A 20,304-nucleotide genomic window follows, 5' to 3' on the forward strand; every position below is an offset into this window, starting at 1 on the left:
GCTGGAATCAACAAAAATACAGATAACAGCTTCAAATAACAATTCTTTTACCATAATATCTTTGTATATTTATTCGTCCTGGTCAGATTTCTGGGAAATTTTCCTTGATTTCGACGCGGAGGTAATATATAAATAATTCTTATTTACTAATAAAAACTATTCTTATGTGGATCAGCGGTTGTCATGCGGTTATAGCGGCCCTTCAGCTGCTCCGTCAATGTTTGTAGTTTTAGCTCTAGTTTTCCTCTTCCTTTTCAATTTTTTTCTGTATATATGATGCCAGCCTAACCTAAAGGTATCTCGTACCGTTTTCTTTTGTTTTGTTCTTCCCCCTTTCTTTTTAATTATTAACTTATTTATTTTTTATTCTTCTGAATTTAATTTATTTTCCCTCTTCTTTTTTCCCTCTTCATCTTTTGTGTCTCACAACCCTATAGAATACAATTTGATCATTGTAACTACTCAGCTCGTTTGGCTTTTGCTCTTCTTGATAATGATTTCCTTGATCTTCTTTAATTTTTCTGTTCTTGTAAATTTTATCAACTTGCAAATAAAATGTTCATTGGTGTTGTTTTTGTAATAGTAGTGGATGCTACTTCCTGGTGCAAAACTCGACAAAATGCGTTTTAAACTGACCAGAAACAGCAAGTAGATATCATGTTAAATGTATGCGAGCTTTTTTTGCGATATTCTAATTTTTTAGCTCCATTTAGTCTGTTAACACTACTTCCTTTGAATAAAGCGGCTCATAAGAGCGTCGAATTTAAGAGAGAACAGAAGATAATTCACCAGAAACGTGACGAGGAAAAATAAATATACCTTGATATTATGGTCAAAGAAATTTTATTGGGGGCTATTTGGTGTATTTTAACTCCTATTCATTTATTAATATTTAGTGACTGGTCTACCTATGGTTATATTATTCTACAGCTCATTTTCGTCCTTGCCTATCTCCCCTCATCCTGATGCTTGCAAGATATCAATCTATTATTATGATCTTTACTCAAACACACCCTGACTGATATATTGCACCTGTCGCATTTGCACTTGTCGAAACTCATAAATAATTAAATCATGAATGGATTACCTTTTTCATTTCCGTGTTCCTTTAAAGTCCAATATATTACATTTGCATTGAAATTTAGTTGAAAAGTTGGACAAAGATATGTTGTTTAATTACACCCGGATTCAAAAAACATGTTTATATATTCTGACGTTTACCATAACCATCTCGACAAAAAGCTGCTTCATAGATAGGCTAGCCCTTTTCGTTTTGCAATCAACTCTGAGCTATGGCTAAGAATCTCTTACGCGTTTACTGGCTCTTCCTTTAATTGCCATATTTGCTTTTTAATATAAAAGTTTTCGTTATTTAATGAACAGTTCAGGTTGACTGACTTTATGTACATAGTGCCAGGGGGTTCAGTTTCACAAGGAAGTTCTTAAAAAGGGCATTTTTACTGATACAGGTAATCAAATTTCATTTGACAGGTGTGTCCGCCAAAGGCATTAAACCTGATAATTATCTGTAGTAGAAGTTGAAGTACTTTAATTAACATAGCCCCAGTGAAATTATTGCGCAGTTACAACTGAATTCTTCCCTTTCATATAACAAAGAGTGTTCTATAATATTTTCTCCTTGGCCACAATGTTAAATTATCTGCTAAAGTAAAAATTATGAATTGTAGTAAATTTTCTGTTCACGTTCTTCCTGTTACTTAACCTTAATTTGACTGACTAAAAATCGATATAGTAAGGCACAAAATACGTGCTCTCTTGCTGGTGTCAGTTTAAATGTAATATAAACTGATCTATACAGAATGTTCAAAGGAAACTCTTTGCTAAAGTATAGAGAGGATGAACGACTCGTCCTCTTCTCACCTGAATTACCTACCACATTTCTTGCTGTTCTTTCACTAGTTAACTTTTTAACATTAACTGGGAGTTTTCTGGTTATTTAAGCATTCATCAAAACTGCTATACTAAGAAACAGCCACAACTATTTCATAGTTGATATGGGGCGTTTCCTCTAACCTGAGTTCTCTTTGACTGGCCGTCCAATAGGACCTATACCACGAGGAGAAGGGATGTTAATACCTGCTGAAAAATTTCACTAGCTTTATATATAGTTGTCTCTTACTTTATGGTACAAGAAATGGTAAAGGATGGAACAAACTCATAATCATCAAACAAAACCAAAACATCTTTGAAATCTTTACGTCGATTGTTTTTGCATCGCATGTTGGATACCGCTTTATGATTACATGTTTCTAATAATCGCTATACCTTTTTTTGTATTATTTCAGAGGAACAATTATTTAAACTTATGGGGAAAGTTATCTATCTGCATGGCCAAAAATAAATAAATAAAACCATCTATTTTAATTACCTTCAGCTCAAGGGACGTTCGAAGGGCAAGGGTATATGCCCACATTTGTTCTGGAAAATTCTTTTCAGTTTGCCCGTGTAAGAGTAATACACCCCCAGGAACTAAGTAATTTGAACCTTATTAAAACTCCAGATTTTTTACACATTTCCGATGTATACTGTACTGCGCAGGTGCAGAAAATGACGTGTTTGCCGGCAAGTTTAAAAAAATTGATTTACATTATAGTACTCTTGTCTACAACACTGGATACAATAAAATGTATCTTTCACTGGTGAAATCAGTTTCCTTACTCGAGTTTTATCAACTGTGTTTTGTGAAATATTTCAAAAATGCAGTGTACGGAATGTCCTACTATACATTGGCGAGCATTGCTTCACCCAAGAAGCCCATGTTCGGACATATTGCAAGGCGAGTTGTTAATTAAAAGTCTCTGATCACAACCCTTGTTCTGCCGAGTTTTATCACACACATACCCCCCGGGAAAGGTAAGAATGAAGGAGAAAAAAAATTTACCTTGCATCATAAGGAAAATAAAAGCCATAATAGTGAACTTACGCAATAGGGCGGGAGACGAAAGAAGATGGAAAACCTTGTGTGACAAGCGTGACAATAATTTTGTTTGAAATGACGTTTCGCCAAACTTCACTTTCCTTTAAAGAGATCTTTTTGTAAAAGACCAGAAAACATTAGTGTTAAGTGAAGATCACGACGAAACACGTAAGTAATAGCCCTGTCACGTTTGTCACACATAAGCATTTTGCCGTCCTCTTCATCATGCCCTTCTGTTGCGTAAACTCACTAATATTACAGCTGGACTCCTTGTTTAGAAAATCAGCACGTTGATGGAACACACACAAATCGCCTTAGCTAGATTTTAGCAGGGCGCAAAAAAGGAGTATGGGTAACAAATTTAAATTTGGCGTTATTTTGTACCCCATGAGTTTTAAGTGGCAGAGAAACTCTTTTGAAAAAGGGGAAGCAATTCTTTTATGGTACCATACAGCTGTCAACCTGTAACCGACATGATAAGGAAAAAGCGTTTTTCAAGAACAAATTTCGAAAGGCTACCACTGACTGAAATCCCATCTCACGTCCGCTTAGTCCATTATTCCATTACTGCAGCTGACGCACTCCAGGATAACTTGCGCCCGTTGATTTCATTGGGTTCATTTTTAATTATTCTCATACGAAATCCAAAACCAAATGAGGGGAGGTAAACATAGAAAGGGCTAGGAGAACAGAAGAGGGACAAGGGAAAAGAGTAGTGGTCGTCGCCCCTTTCGTTTTCACTGATAACACATAAAGATCTAATTGGATTTGCCTAAAACCTGGCTACTGAAAATTTGCAGCCATTTGACCAAATAAATAAATATTAATATATAATTTGGAGGTAGCACATCCACAAAAAGGTTCTTCGTATACCTAATTCCTGGTCGAATTGGAATTTGGAGATGCTGGTTTTTGAGGAGAGGGGAAAACTGGACTACCCGGAGAAAAACCTGTCGGAGCAAAGGAACGAACCAACAACAAACGAAGGAGGCGAGGAAAAAAAGATTTTAAAAAACTATTAGTTTCCACATAGGCTACTTCGAGGAGAGAAGAGATTTCATGGAAGAGGTCTTTTAATTGGAAGAAACTATTTTAAAAATCCAGCTAGATATAAGAATGTATATTTTTCATACCCTCAGTTTGGGTATTCAATTTTTTTGTTGACTTTCGGCTGAAACGATGTTATAGTGTACATTCTTGTATTTCATAGTATCGTATAACATTTTGAACGGACGGACGTGACCAAGAATTGAAACGTTACGTTATGCACGTACACAATGTACTTTGTTGGGTAAAGTAATTATGTTATCATTTTTAGCTAGTTGTATGTCTTTGGGACATTTCATAAAGTTTATTCAAAACAATTGTATGATTGTATTGTACAGAGTTTTAGTTTCAATTAAGAGGCAAAAAAGTGTTCTAAGCAAAATTTAAGCCACTGAGCCACAACATTATTAAAAGAAAAGATTCTTAAAAACAATAAACAGTGTAGAGTTAAATCTTCAATAATGTTTCCACGTTTTCCAGAGATTATTCAGATGAAACAAATGAACTGGGTGGAAAAAAGAACAGTTTGATTCATTATAATGATTATTACTGGCGCTAATTTAGTACACAGGGGGAGGGGATACGTCTGTCCACTACTCAAAAAGGGGCCCTTTTATAGAAGTGTCTCAACACTTTTGTCCCTCATGGCAGTTTATTACATGTTATTACTTGTTAGTCTGTAACATTTTAGTGTATTTGCTCTATTGGGCAGTAATAAGGTACAAAAACGGTTAGAGAAACCCGTCATTTATTGATGAAAATACCCAGTAACGAAAAAAATCTGACTTATGTCCATTAAATAACCTGCTATAAAAGTAGAATACTCTTTTCTGCCTATCAACTGCCGCACACTTATTCTTTTCTATTCGGTCTGTGATGAACTTCATTTTAGTCTCGCGTTTGTCTCGCTCATTTCAGTGTTTTTCCTTAAATTTCAAATGTGAAAACTAGACAAAAACACTAGCATTTTCCACCCGTATTTGAACAAGATGTCAATTCTGACACTTGCTGGTGATTCATTCAAACAAAGCGATGCTTTTAAGCTGCACAAGCTTTGACTTTTACCGTGTTTAAACAAAAGATGTCGTAGTTTTGTAATTGCTCGTTGATTGCACGGACAACGAAAAGTGCATTTTTCTTATGTATATATTCAGAATGTTGCGAAAATTTTATTCTGTATCTTAGGACTGATGTCTCGGCGCCTGCTGTGTTTAGCGTTGGATGACGTTTAATAAAAGTTTAGGCAATAAAGCAAACAATTTCGAGCTTGTAATTTTGGACACTCTTTCGATATAGACTTTGATAGGTTCCTAGTATAGATGATTCCCTTTGATACATATTTAACACTGTCACGTATTTTTTACGTGCGTACACACGTAAAAATAAACTGGAAGCAATGAACGAAAGTCGCGTGTAGACGTAAAAGTTGAGCGAGGTTCAACTTTTACGTTTACCCGCGGCCTTCTATACATTGCCTCATTTTATTGACGTGAATAAATTTTACGTGCGTAACGTAAAAATTGCGCGACGTCGGAAATCTACCTTTAGCTGTGCTACATCTTTAGTTTATTAGCATTTAGCACATTTGAACTTATTTTCAAAGCCTGATAACCTTATCTTCGTACTTAATTTTGTTCTGTTATTCAAAATTGAAATCTTATTATGTATTTTTCTGTCCTAGAATAAATGAATAATGGACACAGGGCTACAGACAACTTCAAGGGTTTAAAACTTCCTTTTTGATATTATATTACTTAAACAATATTTAATTTATTATCGATCTACATACGTGAAATACGTGCTGTGTTGTTGGCTTCTTCTAAAATATAAATTTAAGTGATTAAACTAAATTTAAAAAACACATTTTTTGTAAGTTGTTCGTTCCTGGAAGCTTTTTGTCGCACTTGGACAGCTGTCGAAGAAAGGAAAAGATGAATAACACCTCTTCAGCTCAACCCGGAAACCAGATCTTCTGTTCTTCTGACTCATCTACTACATTTCTTGCTGTTCTTTCAACAATCAGTCTTTTTGCATTAACTGGGAATTTTATTGTCATTCTAACATTCATCAAGACGGTTAGCCTGAAGACCAGCCACAACTACTTCATTATTAACATGGCGGTATCCGATCTTATCTGTGTTCTCCTTAACTGGCCACTCTATGCCACAGAAGGGATGTTAAAACCTGGCGGAAATCTTTTTACAGAACCTTTAATCGCCTCATTATTTTGCAAGCTTGGGATTTATGTACGAGCCATGTCTTACGTGGTGTCTATTTTGAGCCTGGTCCTCATCGCTGTGGACAGATATATAGCAACTGTATTTCCGCTGAGAGCTTCGCATATAACTGGAAAGATGCGGACAATTTTACTGACATTATGCTGGTGCCTTCCTGCAGTTTTCCTCGTCCCGTACTTGATTCATTCGGACATTTTTCGAATAGACGAACATGCTTTTTGTAGAAACATGATGGGGCCAACCAAACTGAAAATTTACAGCTTTTTGGGGTTTGTAGTGTTTTATTGTGTGCCCCTTATTTTAATAATTGTTCTGTACTCTCTTATTGTAAAGTATCTACGAAGACGAAAAGAGGAGCAGGATGGAGAAATCAGACATAGCGAAAGATCAAAGAGACTCAGGGAGAAGCAAAATCAAAACATCTTGAAAATCTTTGGGTCAATTGTTCTCGGATTCTTTGCATGCTGGACACCTCTTTATATTTACATGTTTCTAAAATCGCTATATCCATCTATACTTGAAAAGGACAAATGTCTTTTACTTAAACTTGTGGGTATACTTTATTACATATTTCCAGTGCTTAGCACCGCGCTAAATCCATTTATTTTAATAACCTTTAGCTCAAGCTTTCGATTGGCTGTGAAGAGTGAGTGCTATCGTTTATTGTCCTGGAGAAATCATTCCAACCAGTTTGCCCGTGTAAGACCGGATGCTACACAGGGACCAAGTATTGAGCAACTAGAATTTACCAACATATCTAAAAAATAACAATTGATTAATCTCTACGATTAATAATTGTAAATACACATTGAAGACCTGGTTAAAGTGTATGTGACTTTCCCTGACCTATTTAACTCTCTTATTATGTCACTATTTATCTACTGCAATTCCCTGTTTGGGTTTTGCTGTTTATACAAAATATTTGAGTGATATTGATAGGCTACGGAAAAGGTCATTTAGATTTGTGTTTGTATATTCGACAAGTAACGTTTCCCCTTGCAAGAGTAGGGCACTACGTGTTTGGTCGCATCGTCGCCAGCTCCCAATTTCAATACTGAAAGGTTTTAGGAACGCGTTGTATATGTCTATTTGACTTTTAAAAGAATGTCTTTTTGTATTTTCCTAGTCTTAGACAGTTTTGACTTCTATCTTATTGTTACTGAAATCCTAAGTTGAAATGCCTGTTTAAAACCGTCAATACAAATCTTTATTACTAATATTGTTATTATTATCAATATTTTGAGTATCATTATACCTTTATTAGACCGATAAATATATTAAGCAGCTGCAGAAAAGCAGAGCTAATAAAACGAGAAAACTTATTCAGATTTCTCGCCTGGTCTCACGTCTTTACTTTTTCGACATTTGGCGACCAAGATGGCCAAAACGTGTAAATAGAGAGACGTTCTTGAGTTCGCGTACGCCGAAAGCTGAAAGGATGTCACTCGAGCCATGTGTACACTGCTAATATGCCATTACGTACCTCGAGGTCAGATCAAGGGCACCAGAACGCCACTCGAGCATTAGGTTCAGAATTAGTTGTTGATTCGCAACCAACTAAGAGCCCCACTGTTTTTCATTCAGTAGTTTGAAGCCTATATAAATTTAGTAATTGTTAACATTATGAATTGTTATTCACTGATGTGCGATTACGAATCATCAAATGCAGATCTTAGATCTTTATTGAGAGAGCTTTTATCCTCTTATCGTAACTTGATGACTCTGATCTGTGATGAGCAGCCTGAGTCTCAAATTTTCTGATTTCTTAGGCGCGCCCTGTATTGTTCGATCCAATTTATGATAATTTTTCCTTACTTTACAGTCCCAGTTTGCCCTTGAAGCTAACACCGCACTCGCATGACATAAGGTCTTTACCGTAAATGATCTAATGGACGCCCACTTTCAAATAAACACCTCTTATCTAATAAATGCCCCCCTCTAAAATGTTAAGTTTGTATTAGACGCTACTCTCTTTTAAACACTCTCACCCCCCCCCCCCCCCCATAATAGACTCCCCCTATGATAATTACTCCAAAATACTAGGACATAGCAAAAAGCAGAAAAACGATTCAATTTTTTCAGTTTCTTGCTTGATTAACAAGGGTTCGCTTATTGCATCATGTTCGATGTCAAGTTCAAAGTAAAAATAAACAAACTATTGCAATATAATGACCCTGGGAGAAGTTCCTGATTCCGTGGGTGAATTTGAAAGGCCATTTGTATGGCTTCTGTTCTGGAGCAGTTGTCGGTGAGTTTTGGAACAGTGAAGTAACACCTTTGTGAAAACTAGATTTGCATTAATTGGTAATAATTGATACCCTGGGGATTATGCAAATAATACTATATATAAATGAGGTTTGAGCACTCGTTCCATGGCTACAAAATTAATGAGTCTTAGCAGTGTACCATCCCACCCAAGAAGTAAACTGGGGTGGATCCTGCCCATTTTACTTTATCCCGGCCCTTAGGCTTTTCTCCCATGCCTTAGTACCATGTACCCAGGGTAGAATATTGGACTATCTTAATTGTCTTGCCATTTGTATGCTACCTCAGCCTTAAAGTATAGTGTAGCCTAGAGGAAATTCAGTAAAAAAGCGAATATATACCATCTAGGTGCCGGTCTGATTTTTTATGAAAGCTTTTAGTTGTTTTTCCTATACAGTTTTTCCTAGATAGGTGGTGGAATGCTGTATTGTTTGGGAGAAAAACATAAGAATCTCTTGGACATTCTAACGAACCCCTCGCTGGCAGACTTAACATTGTCATCAGTGAGTCATTAAAGTAAGTAAACTGTTATCTACTCCATCACTTACTCTATTTGTTCATAAATTTATCAGGGCTCTCAATAAGGACCAGAATCTCCCCAAGCTGCAAGGGACGTAACCCCTAGTTACCTGAATAGGCAAATACAGTTATGAAAATAAAAACAAAAAAATCCCTAGCTGTTTCATTCCCTACCTTCTTCTTAAAATCTTGAACAGAGGCACCCAACGTCAATTTTCGGAAAATATCTGTTCGGAAGACGATTTGAGATCTAGAATTTTCGAAACATTTGTTGTAAAATTTCTTGCTTGCCTGCCTCTCCTAGGATTTCTCTTCTGGTCCAATTGCCCATTTTTAACGGATTTTTACCCTAAAAAGGTCACCTAGAATTTTCGGGAGCCTTTTTTCTGCCTGAAATTTTCGAAAAGGTAAGTTTTGTTCCCTATAAGTTTCGGATCACTAGACTTTCAGCTAGGAAATCCGAACAGATGAATTATTTTTAGGAGATAAAAATATGCCTATAGCTACCGTTTAAATACTAAAATACCTTCATCAATGCTATGTTTAAGTGGTTTAGAACTACCGGTATATTCTCGTTGGGTGCCCCTGTTTGAATCTTAGTGACAGCCCTGATTATAATCATTAATCAAATTATTATTATTACTTTGATGAGTGAATGAATAATCCGGCTCTATCGTACAATTTGCGTTCATGTTTTGTCATCTGTAGCCTGAATTTAAGTCTTTTAGCCTCGTAACGCTGGAAAGGAGCGTTGCGTGACGACAACTGCGTATGAGACTAAGTCGGCAGAACGCTGGGGGGAGATCGTGGGCTCCATTCCCAAGAGCGAAATAACTGCCTTTGCCCTGCGTGGCTCGGTGGACCACGTTGAAATGGCCGTCTCTTTTCCAAGAAGGAAACGTTAAAACAATTCAAACAATTAGAACTTGCTCCCTATATGGATTAACATCTTAACTAAAGAGCGTTTTCTTTGTAATGTGCCGTTTTTCTTGCTTCTTTCTAAACAGCTAGTACACACCGGCTGGTCTTTTGGTAGGGACGGACATGATATCCTTACACTCTAAAGTGGTTCTCAGTTTTTAATTCAGCCTGACATTCATCGTCAGGTAAAAAGACTCCTTGGTAATACGGGTTCTGTCCAATATTCAACATTTTCTCCAAATAGTTCACTCTTGCCTCGGTAAGCCGTTTGACACAATCGGGTTCTAGTTCAGAGTAACGCTTATGTTTCTGTATTTCCTCCCAAGTCTCACGAGTCTGCGACGCAAACCCATGGACGCATGTCTCAACTATCCATTTTTCAAGAGGATATCTCTGGCTGACGATTATCACTTCCAAGGCTTCGTCTACGGTCATGTCTGTTATGCACCAGTATCTTAAGTATTCCTCACAACGGATTTTCAGTCGATCGATTTGGTATTCAGTCGAAAGCTTCATAAGGGCGAGACAGTTTTCCTTTGAGATAAATAGATCCTGATCAGGATAAATACCTTGAAGCAGCTGCTCTATTTCCGTTGCATCTTTACCCGGAAGTGGTATTTCGGGGGCAAATTTTTCTTTGAAATTTGAAGACAACATGGCCTCAAACACTGGCGAACATATGATCAATACGGCTCGATGGACATGAAACTCCCTGCCTGCGACTTTAAGAACCAAGTCACTTGACTTCCAAGGGCGAGAAAAAGTTTCGGCTTTGGGTGTTTCTGTCGAGATTTCAGCCTTACAGAAATGGTTAGCGTTGGAATCCATGCCTTTGGCAATTCTTTTCAAATTAGTAACTGCGGCACGCGATAGTTATTTAGAACTAGTCTGCTACGCAGCCGCAATTTAATGCGGCAAGCGTTGCTTAAAGGACGAAGCTCCCGGCTGGTAGGTACTTTTAGCGAGAGACTCTCTTCGCGGAAAGTCCCTGGCGGCGAAGAACGTCGTCATTTGCATATGCATAATTTTTGCTAATCAAATTACAAACACATGTCAATTACGGTACTGATTGTAAGGGCTTTACTTTCGGATATGACTTAGGGAAAGTCCTTTTTTAATTGGCGGGAGGGGGGGGATAGGCTGGGGTACTTTTCACATCTGTTTTCTGAAAAATTTCGTGGCCCTCCATCTCAGACAAAACAAAACCTATGACCCTCCCCATTCCTATCCTTCCTTTGCATACATGTATACACCAATTCAATACAATCGGCAACTCTACGACCCTTCCCTGACTACGACAAGCTTCCTGTTTACCATTATCTACATGTACCACTATCAGCAACATCTTTCGATGGTTATGAACATGATGATTTTCAGCCCGGAGCTGAAATGAAAAGAATGTTCCAGAACTATATTGTCCCGCAGGAGTTTGTGAAGGACTATGTTGATCACCTTGCTTAAATTGAAATGCGTAAGGAAAAGCGAAGAGATGGAAGTGAGAGGCAGAAAACGCAGCGGCTGGAACAAGATTCAAAGAGATTGATTGAGAACGATCGTATAATTCTGACCAAATATCGTCGTTGAAAGTTCATGAACTTAATTTGTACTTAGTACGTCATGGAATCGTGTTTAAGGGGAAGAAGTCAGAGAAAGTGGCATACCGTATATAAAGGCACATATCGCTAGCAGGATTTTATCAGGCTCAAAGAAAAAGACTGCACTTTGTAAAGAAACTTCAACTTCGGACTCAGAAAGTGATGTAGAGGAAAGGATTGTAGGCGTCATTGTAGGCTCCGAAACATTGTCAACATCAGAGAGAGAATTGAGCCATAAGTGACAGCCCTGTTCTGCATACTGTGGTCACATCAACGTCAACGTACGGCAGAAAGAGAACACGGTTCGTCCGAGACAGTCACATGCCATGGTAGAACAAGTGGAAAAAAGAAAGATAGAAAAAGTGAATGAATCTGATGAATGTACTGTAATAAAACTGCTGTTTAACAGGAATATTGAGTAATTACAACTTCCCGTTTAGTAGGAAGGACTAGTATGAAGCTTTAAAATACGAAAGAGTCACGAAACAATGACATCAATGTGTTAACTGAACATATTTTCACAAACAACTGTGAAAAACACCCCATTTTTAAAATAAGGGTTGACCCTCCCCAAGGGTCCCATTTTTTTGGATGACTCTCCCCTCTAAAGCCACAGCCCTTCCCCACCCACCCAAATCCCCCCCCCCCCCCCACCCCAATTAAAAACGTACCTTCCCTTAGTTTTCTGATTTTGCGCCTTGCAAAATGTATCAGCCGATTGGCACTGTCGTGTCTGTGGCATGTCCGGGATCATGTATGGGGAGGATTTGGTATTTTATAGCGGAGCTCTCGCCAGCGGAGCACCATAATAATAATAATAATAATAATAATAATAATAATAACTTTATGTATAGCGCTCATTTCCTGAGATCATGGCGCTTTACAATGTAAAAAAGGGGAAAATGAAATAATTTACATATCACAAGCATGAAATCTATTTACAATCATTATATTACAGGACTTAAAATCATACAGTTTACAAAAACAATGACCCACTGTCTAAAAATTGCCTAAAAAGATATGTTTTCAATTCCTTGTTAAAACCAGTTAAATATGGTGACTTACGCACCATTGGTGAGAAAATTTGGTAAACTATCCATCCCAGAAAATTTGTTTTTGACGTAGCGTACGAACGACCGTCTGTGCACCCACTACATCTAAGCCGATGCCAAATGTCAGGTTATTTTGGCGGGAAAGCGTATGGCCGAATGGCCACCCTTGTAAGCAGACACAACTAAAGGGTCAATAAAGACGAAAACGGAAAAGCGGAAAATATTTCTGTATCCGTCTTTTTTTTTTAAGTATTAAGCTTAGATTTATTGTCATGTCCACAAATTTGGAATATAGAGCAAGAGAAATACAGAGAAAAAGAGAGTAGGGCGACAGGCCAGCGAAGCTTAACGAGAAAAGGAGCTAGAGCGAGAGAGAAAAAACAAAAGGAGAGATTTTCTGTTGGAGGAACAAGATGAAATTTTGTAGCAGCAGGACGCTAGCGTTCGCCAGGGTGAAAATGAGCGACAGTGAAAAAAGAGTGAACAAGAACACATCCGACATTCCCTCCATAAAACGTGTAACTAGGAAGTTTCTGGAAGTTTCGCGTAACAGTCGTGCAAAACAACGGCAAAGAAATGTACAAAAAAAGTGTGCTGCACGTGCAAAGTTTCTTGTTTGCTAATTAGACCTATTGTTTTTGTTGTTGTTGTTGTTGTTGCTGTTTTTTTTTTTTTACTGTTCTCTTAGCATTATACGATTTTATATTTTGTTTGAGCAAACTATGAAAATTATCGAGAGCTTCGCTTTTAGCCCTGGCTAAATCTATTTATTAGCCTGACTATCGAGATTCTCCCAGGGAACGAGCGAAGAGAGAAGGGAAAAGGGGTGAGAATAAGGGGGAAAATTGTCTCTCCCCTCTCTCCCTTCCCACTTGCCCCTCTACCGTCTAAAATCCCCTCTCCTAAGGCCTGACTGTGAAAACCGAGAAGACCCTGGGAACGGAGACCCGAGAGTCCGAGGACTTCAGGTCCAGCGGCAATTTAGACAAGGAAATGACTACTTCGTGTACCCGTCATTTAAATGTTGCTGTATTCAAAATGGCGGACGATGCGGGATGACACGACAGCGGCTAGTACTATAGTTTCCACTCATTTTACGAGACAACGTGTGGTGCGATTAACACACTTACCATTTATTTGATATCTGATTGATGAAAGAATGACTAGCAAGAATCTTCGCTGGGTCAGTTGTGTTGCTGCTATGAGTACAAATCGCGGAATTGGAAACAAGGGCAGCTTACCTTGGCCCCCTCTGAGGTACACTTAAATTTCACTTATCAGAGTGTTGATTTTATCTGCCACATTTCTTTACTTATCACCGTGCGTACGCTCAAAATTCTTAAGTAGGCATTCAAGTTTGTTATTTTTTTTTAACCGATTTCCGCAAAATCCCACCCTACGATAAACAAAAGTCCTCTTTTTATCGAGTACCCTTACGCACATTAGAGACCTTAAGATCGAGGTATTTCGGTAGTTCCCGCAAACCGCGAACGTGGAGAAGTCACTTGATTATACTTGTGCCTTGCCGTCAGGTTTGCTGTTTGAGGTTCACGTTTGTACGGCTAGACCACGCTCTAGAAATAACTGATTTTTTGCAAGGTTAATTGCACCCTAAAACATCACAATCCCACGTTTGAAAGGGTATATTGCCAGAGATGCCAAATTTTGTACAGTCCTTTCCTCTATAATTAAGAATTTGTTCATGCTTAGCGTGCGTATATCGAGTTATGGATGCACGTGGGAAGTTTGGAGAGCACGAAAGATGCGTAAGAGTTGCACGAGGCGATAACCGAGTGCAACTCTAGCTTCTTCATCATTTCTCTTTTTTTTAATGCAGAACTGATTTGAGGTTTCTAGAGAAGATAACTACTGAAGTTAAAGATAAAGGTGTGCTTAATTTTTTTTAAGAACAAACTAGTTGGAATCAAACAAACCTACAATAGGATTATTGCGTCAGGGTTAAGGTTAGGTTAGTTGCATTAGGTGTTCTTTTTTTGTTTGGTGAATTTGTATTGAAAATGCCTTGAGGCTTGAATGTGTTGATGAAATTGAATTGTTGTACCTGTGCAACTTGCCATTGTGGTGATTTGTTTGTGTCAATAATTTTCACATATATTATGCCATGAGCTTGTGTGAATTTGTGTTGCTTTTATGCCTGTGGGGTGTGCCTGCATGGCCTAGTTCTGTTGTTTTAACTAATGTAAATATTTTGTTTTGGTAGTTACAGTATAATATTAATTGTAATGGTGGCACCACTACACTGCCTGAGGTGGTTTGCTTGTAGTGATACATATTAATGGCAGTCTGTGGAACCCCACCTTATGACCACCCCGTTTATACGACCACCTTGTTATTAAGACCATATTCTTTTAACCCAAAGGTAAAAATCACAGAGTCATTTTATTATTTTGAAGAACCTGTTAATGCTGCCACCTTTCTATTATGACCAGGCTTTTATAACCCAACGGTGGTTTGTATTAACAGGGTTCCACTGTACTAACAATTCCTGTACAGGGTTTTGCTTTTGGGGGTTTTTGGAAAGGATGGTATGTGGTTTGTTTATAGGGTAAGAAGTTAGAGATTTGTGTATGGAATAAATTTATAATAACTGGAGGAGTTGTCAGTGAGTTTTGTATCGGTGTGCGACAAATGCAGACGGCAGACTTACAGACTGGCAGGTAAACGAAGTGGATATTGTTGTGAAATGCTTTAACAGGTTCCCTATCCCTAAACTTTAAGTCTTCTAAAAGTCTAGTTTAGGGATAGGGAATCTGTTAGAGCATTTCACAACAATGTTTACCTCATTTACCTGCCAGTCTGCAAGTCTGCAGTCTCCGTTTGTCGCACACTGGTTTTGTATCTGTGAAGTAACAACTACCATACCTACCAACTCTCCCGGTTTTCCCGGGAGTCTCCAAGTTTTTCATTAAATCTCCTGGTCTCCCGGTTAGAGCACCAAATCTCCCGGATAAATCTGCTTTAGTTTGAAATTTAGTCCATTTTTTCACAAAATTCTTACTTTTGTACAGTTTCTGAGACACTTTTGCACATGTTTAGTCAATGACAAAGATTAGTTCGTCATTACAATGATGAAAGCGCATTTTGATTCTATGTACTTCATGTAAGACGTCATATAATGTCCTAAGGCAATTTGTTGGTGCGGGCAGGGGGCAGGTCTGGGAGTGTTGGTGCTGTTGACATTGGGGGGTGGGGGGGGGGGGGGGGGCTGTAGTGCAAAATAGAGAGTCTCCAGATTTTAGATCTCCGGAGGTTGGCAGGTATGAACTACAAATGTGAAAACACGATTTGCATTACTAATGATTGATACACTGGGGGTTATGTGAATAAGACTATAAAAAAGGTTACACATGCTCCCTTTGAGCATTCAGCTCTTTCTATGGCTGTGAAAGTAAAAGTCTAGTGATCTGCCATCCCACTAACAATTAAGTGGGGGTTGTAGATCCTGCCCATTGCTACTTTCTCCTGACCCAAGGTATAAAGCTATATTCTCCAATTTTTATCATGTCATGAATAACAATGCCTAGGGTAGAATATATCACTATCTTTATTTTCTTGACATTTGTATGTTGATTTAGCCTTTAAGTATGGTATTACCCAGAGTTAATGTAAAAAACAAATATACACCATCTAGGTTTGGGTCTGTAGTGCGTAATTTTCGTGATACCTTTTTGGTTGTTTTTCCTAGACAAATGGAATGCTGTATTATTAGGGAGAAAAACATGGGAATCTCTTGGAGCTTCTAACCAACCCCTCACTGGCAGACTAAACATTGTCATCAGTAAGTCATTAAAGTAAGTAAACTGTTATCCAATCTATCACTTACTCTATTTGTTCATACATTCATTTATCAGGGCTCTCAACAAGGACCAGAATCTCCCTAAGGTACAAGGAACGTGACCCTGGCTACTTTTGGAGGGATATACAACAAAGAAGAACCAAAAGAAATCTCTAGTTGTTTGATTCCCAGCCTAGTTGTTGTATTTACTCGGCTACTTGAAATCTTAGTGACAGCCCTGAATTATAACCAGTATTTAACGCTATTTTGATGAATGAAAAAGTTAATTTAATCACCAACGGTAGAGCATGTAACTATTCAGTAACTGATAACCTAATAACAGTCAGAAATCTCAGTCCGTATTATATTTTTTAGACTTTCAAAAAATTATAGATTGGACTAGTTTACTGATAGTATACGTTGTGCCTTAGTGCGAAATTAATTTTTTATCCCCTTGTTAATTATGAATTTTTAATCCAAATTTACAAGGTAAAATTATAGTTCTGACCATGCTCTTAACTCGCACATCATCTCATTATTTTCTGTCCTTGTTTGTCAGAAGTCCTCCATCTGGTGCTCATTATGTTTGTGACAGTGTTTTGTCGGCAGTTCAAATGCTGTCTGCGCCTCCTTTCACCAGCACGGTAGAAAAAATACTTGTTCTTGGTGGAACTGATGTGTATAAGGTAAACAGTTGTACTGCATGTTCATGTGATTCGATATACACTGTACCACTGCGTTTAGGGAGTGTTTATAATTGAGCTATTTATTAGCCTTCATAACAGGCGCCCGCGTTTTTCGGGAGAACAAAGCAAGAAGCAGGCGTGGAGCGTGAGACACACGCGACAGGGGAAGGCGCGGAAAAAATAACTTACTTTTATGCGCCTTCCCCCTTTGCGCGCGTCTCCCGCTCCTCGCTTGCTTCGCGTTTGCATTCGTTCGTTCTGACGGGTAGCTACTTACAGACAAACCTTCGCATCGATTGACACTCAATGTATGTACATTTGCATCTTACAAACCACTAGCAACCACTCATTTCAAAAAGCTGGCTCACTAACTTACAACAAACGGTGCTTACAAACGTTACAAACGTCTTATTGACAAGCTGAAGCAAAACCGACAATGGTAGAATGACTGTACAACCCACTTTATTATGACTAACAATAACGACAGTATTACTATGACAAAAGACGAATCGAAGTTCACGGCTACTTATATCGAGAGTCTTCATAGCCAATAACATACGGCTTAACTGAGAGACGACCAATAATATCGCGACTTGATATTGACTTAGGTCAATAAACAGCTTTAAATACCATCAACCGATGTGATACAACTCACTTTGAGTCTAAAGATGCCTACCGCACAGGTTGTCGAAAATATGTAAGAAAATGTCAACAGCAGTCCTATTCAGGACTACATCTACCCGGACGATCATATCCAACCTATTTATGACCTACTGTGTCTTATACTTTATTGTTCAATGGCAGCCGCACCTTGCGAGCAGAGTTTCCTTTTGCCTGTTTCTTTATTAAGTGTGGAAGCCCTCTCTTTGTGGAGATTGCGCTTAAATTAATTAATTTTTCGGCAAATCACTGTAACTGTTGATGAAAAACAGTAAACTTGAACATTGCGTTTTAGTGTTTCCTGGCACTGCATTTGCCACCAAAGTATTACCTAAACAGACTTCTTCAAAACTACGTTCGGTCTGTTACCACAAATGAAGGTTAACCCGTCGCTCCTGAATTTCATCCGATTACTTCGAGTCGTTTTCTCCTCTCAGCAACGTCTGAATCGACCGGCCGTTAATGCCGTCCAGTGACGTCACTACTACCCGAAAACCGGGTAGTGATTTTGATTGGTTGATTGTCTAAACATTCGCATAATTATGCATAGTTATGAGAAATTTTAGCGGGATTGTCGTTTGATATTCAGCGGATCACATCCCTGTTATGCTTTCGTGGAGTTCAAACATTTCGATAATCTTTATCGTAAACAGCAAAATTGCCCTCGTCTTCGAATTGCACTGAAATGCTAAATTGAACTGCGAATGAAGAATCATTGCGGAGAGTCGGTAGATTTTTCATTTAGAGCCGCTTTGCGGTTTCGGCAGTGATTTTGTTTATGCGAAGTTTCTGAGGCCAATGTTGTAATTCGACCTTCTAGCTATTTACACCATCAAGTGTAATGATTCTGTTAGCTTTTCTTTCTTGTTTCCTTGTTTGCTTTTTTCTTAGTTGAACTAAGTGTTCCGTGTCTGTATTTATTTCATTGCGTGATTGCGACCGAGTTTGATTATGGAATTACAACCGGTTCAGATTACTGTATGCAGTTAATAGTTTGAACGTTAAACAAGAACTACCATCGAAAAAAGTAAAGCAATTCTGTATCATACCTGATGCAGACAATTCCAAACGATATTTCTTGGTTTTCCACTTGAAAATCGTGTTTTTTAACTTTTTGCATGGATTAAAGCAAAGGAGTAGTGACGTCACTGGACGACATTAACGGCCGGTTTATTCAGACGTTACTGAGGGAGTAATAACGACTCGAAGTAATAGGATGAAATTCAGGCTACGTCGCTCCTAGACTTTTCCAGAAAAAAAATCAAGCGCCCTTTAAAGTTTCAGCCTCTTTCTGATTATATACGTATGCTTCGTACCTGGTCCAAAAATACAACTTTTATAGTTTTGTATACAGTGGGGTGTCGGTATATTTTACAAAAGGTTATTTGTATCAAATTGCATTGTTTTTTATTCTTCAGGAAGCAATCGAATCACCCTTCTGTCACCGAATATATTTAACTCGTATTAATCAAGAATTTGAAGCAGATGCATTCTTTCCCATGTTTGATGAAAATGTTTACAAACTGATAAGGTATTTGTACTGTTGGTGTCATAGATTAGCACAGTGGTTGACCGAGATCTCGCCCACCACCTCCCTCCATTTTTTAGAGGGCGGGAATTCGTTTAACCGTTTTCTTTCGATCAAACAATGCGATTTACTGAGACGAGATATGAATGAAAGTAAGGTCAACAACAGAAGACTTTTTTGTGAGTTTTTACCCAGTTAAATGCTTTCTGGTTATTGCATTTGAATAATCGCAAATTTTTCTGCTTCCGTCCATGCTATCACGAATTGTGTCCCGTTGTCCTTTTTTCCTGTGGCATCTGTGCTGTTTCGTAGACAATTTATCGTTGTTCAGAAAAATTCGTTTCCAAGACTCGAAAGCTTTAAACTTTTATTAAAAAGATAAACAACGTTCGTTTTCACTTATGTGTGTATTTCTGTTTTAGCAACCCTTCTGAAGTGCCCCAAGGCGTCTTCGAAGAAAATCAAGTACAGTATAAATTTTGTGTTTATGAAAAACAGTGTTGAATACGAGGCAAAGAAAACGAGGGCGTACGATAAATGACAATTTCGAGAGACAGAAATAACAATTTTAAACTTAGTTTTACCATGAGACTACTGAGCTCCATACATCTCTTGCAAACTATTTTGGACGAACTTCTTACTGGCAACAATAGGTTGTGCGATGAAAGCGTTCTTTCAATTCCAGTTCTTTGTTGCAAACTTGATTTCAAATAAGCTAAGTTCCATTTAAAAACAAAGTATCCCCTTTCTTTGCATAAATATTTTTTTTGCAACCGTTGCAAACAGTATTCATCAGTAAATATTGTCTCAAGTATTGTCACGTGAGTTATAATGTGTGTTTAGTCACGTGATTACAAGTTACAATAAAACATAGGTAGTTCTTAATCACCATTTGTGTTGAGTGTTGTCCTCTGGCGTCTGATACGGATGACCTACTTAATTTTTCTTGAAAGATTCCCGCTCTGGGGGCGGAGCGAAGCTTGCAGTCACGTGGCCTTCCCGTCTTTCCTCCGCCAACCCCGTACCCCCGGGAGAGCTTGCTCGCAGGCTTAAGACGGTG

General features: G+C 38.2%; 3 protein-coding genes across 3 annotated transcripts; 2 read left to right on the forward strand and 1 right to left on the reverse strand.

Moving 5' to 3' along the window:
- Nucleotides 1-5,711: 5,711 nt before the first annotated feature.
- Nucleotides 5,712-7,563, forward strand: LOC140935058 (neuropeptides capa receptor-like). Its single transcript, XM_073384591.1, has one exon. The coding sequence runs from the start codon at nucleotides 5,917-5,919 to the stop codon at nucleotides 6,988-6,990; it is 1,074 nt and encodes a 357-aa protein (XP_073240692.1). The 5' UTR covers nucleotides 5,712-5,916; the 3' UTR covers nucleotides 6,991-7,563.
- A 2,496-nt stretch (nucleotides 7,564-10,059) lies between these two features.
- LOC140934391 (BTB and MATH domain-containing protein 36-like) lies at nucleotides 10,060-10,755 on the reverse strand. The gene has a single exon (XM_073384022.1). The coding sequence runs from the start codon at nucleotides 10,753-10,755 to the stop codon at nucleotides 10,060-10,062; it is 696 nt and encodes a 231-aa protein (XP_073240123.1).
- A 2,826-nt stretch (nucleotides 10,756-13,581) lies between these two features.
- Nucleotides 13,582-20,135, forward strand: LOC140932887 (dihydrofolate reductase-like). Its single transcript, XM_073382381.1, has 6 exons — nucleotides 13,582-13,831; nucleotides 14,412-14,461; nucleotides 16,281-16,386; nucleotides 16,930-17,056; nucleotides 19,135-19,247; nucleotides 19,667-20,135. Exons 1-6 carry the CDS (start codon nucleotides 13,734-13,736, stop codon nucleotides 19,746-19,748), a joined length of 576 nt encoding a protein of 191 aa, XP_073238482.1. The 5' UTR covers nucleotides 13,582-13,733; the 3' UTR covers nucleotides 19,749-20,135.
- The last annotated feature ends 169 nt before the right edge of the window (nucleotides 20,136-20,304 follow it).

This window comes from Porites lutea, chromosome 4, assembly GCF_958299795.1.
Source record: "Porites lutea chromosome 4, jaPorLute2.1, whole genome shotgun sequence".
Lineage (NCBI taxonomy): Eukaryota > Metazoa > Cnidaria > Anthozoa > Scleractinia > Poritidae > Porites > Porites lutea.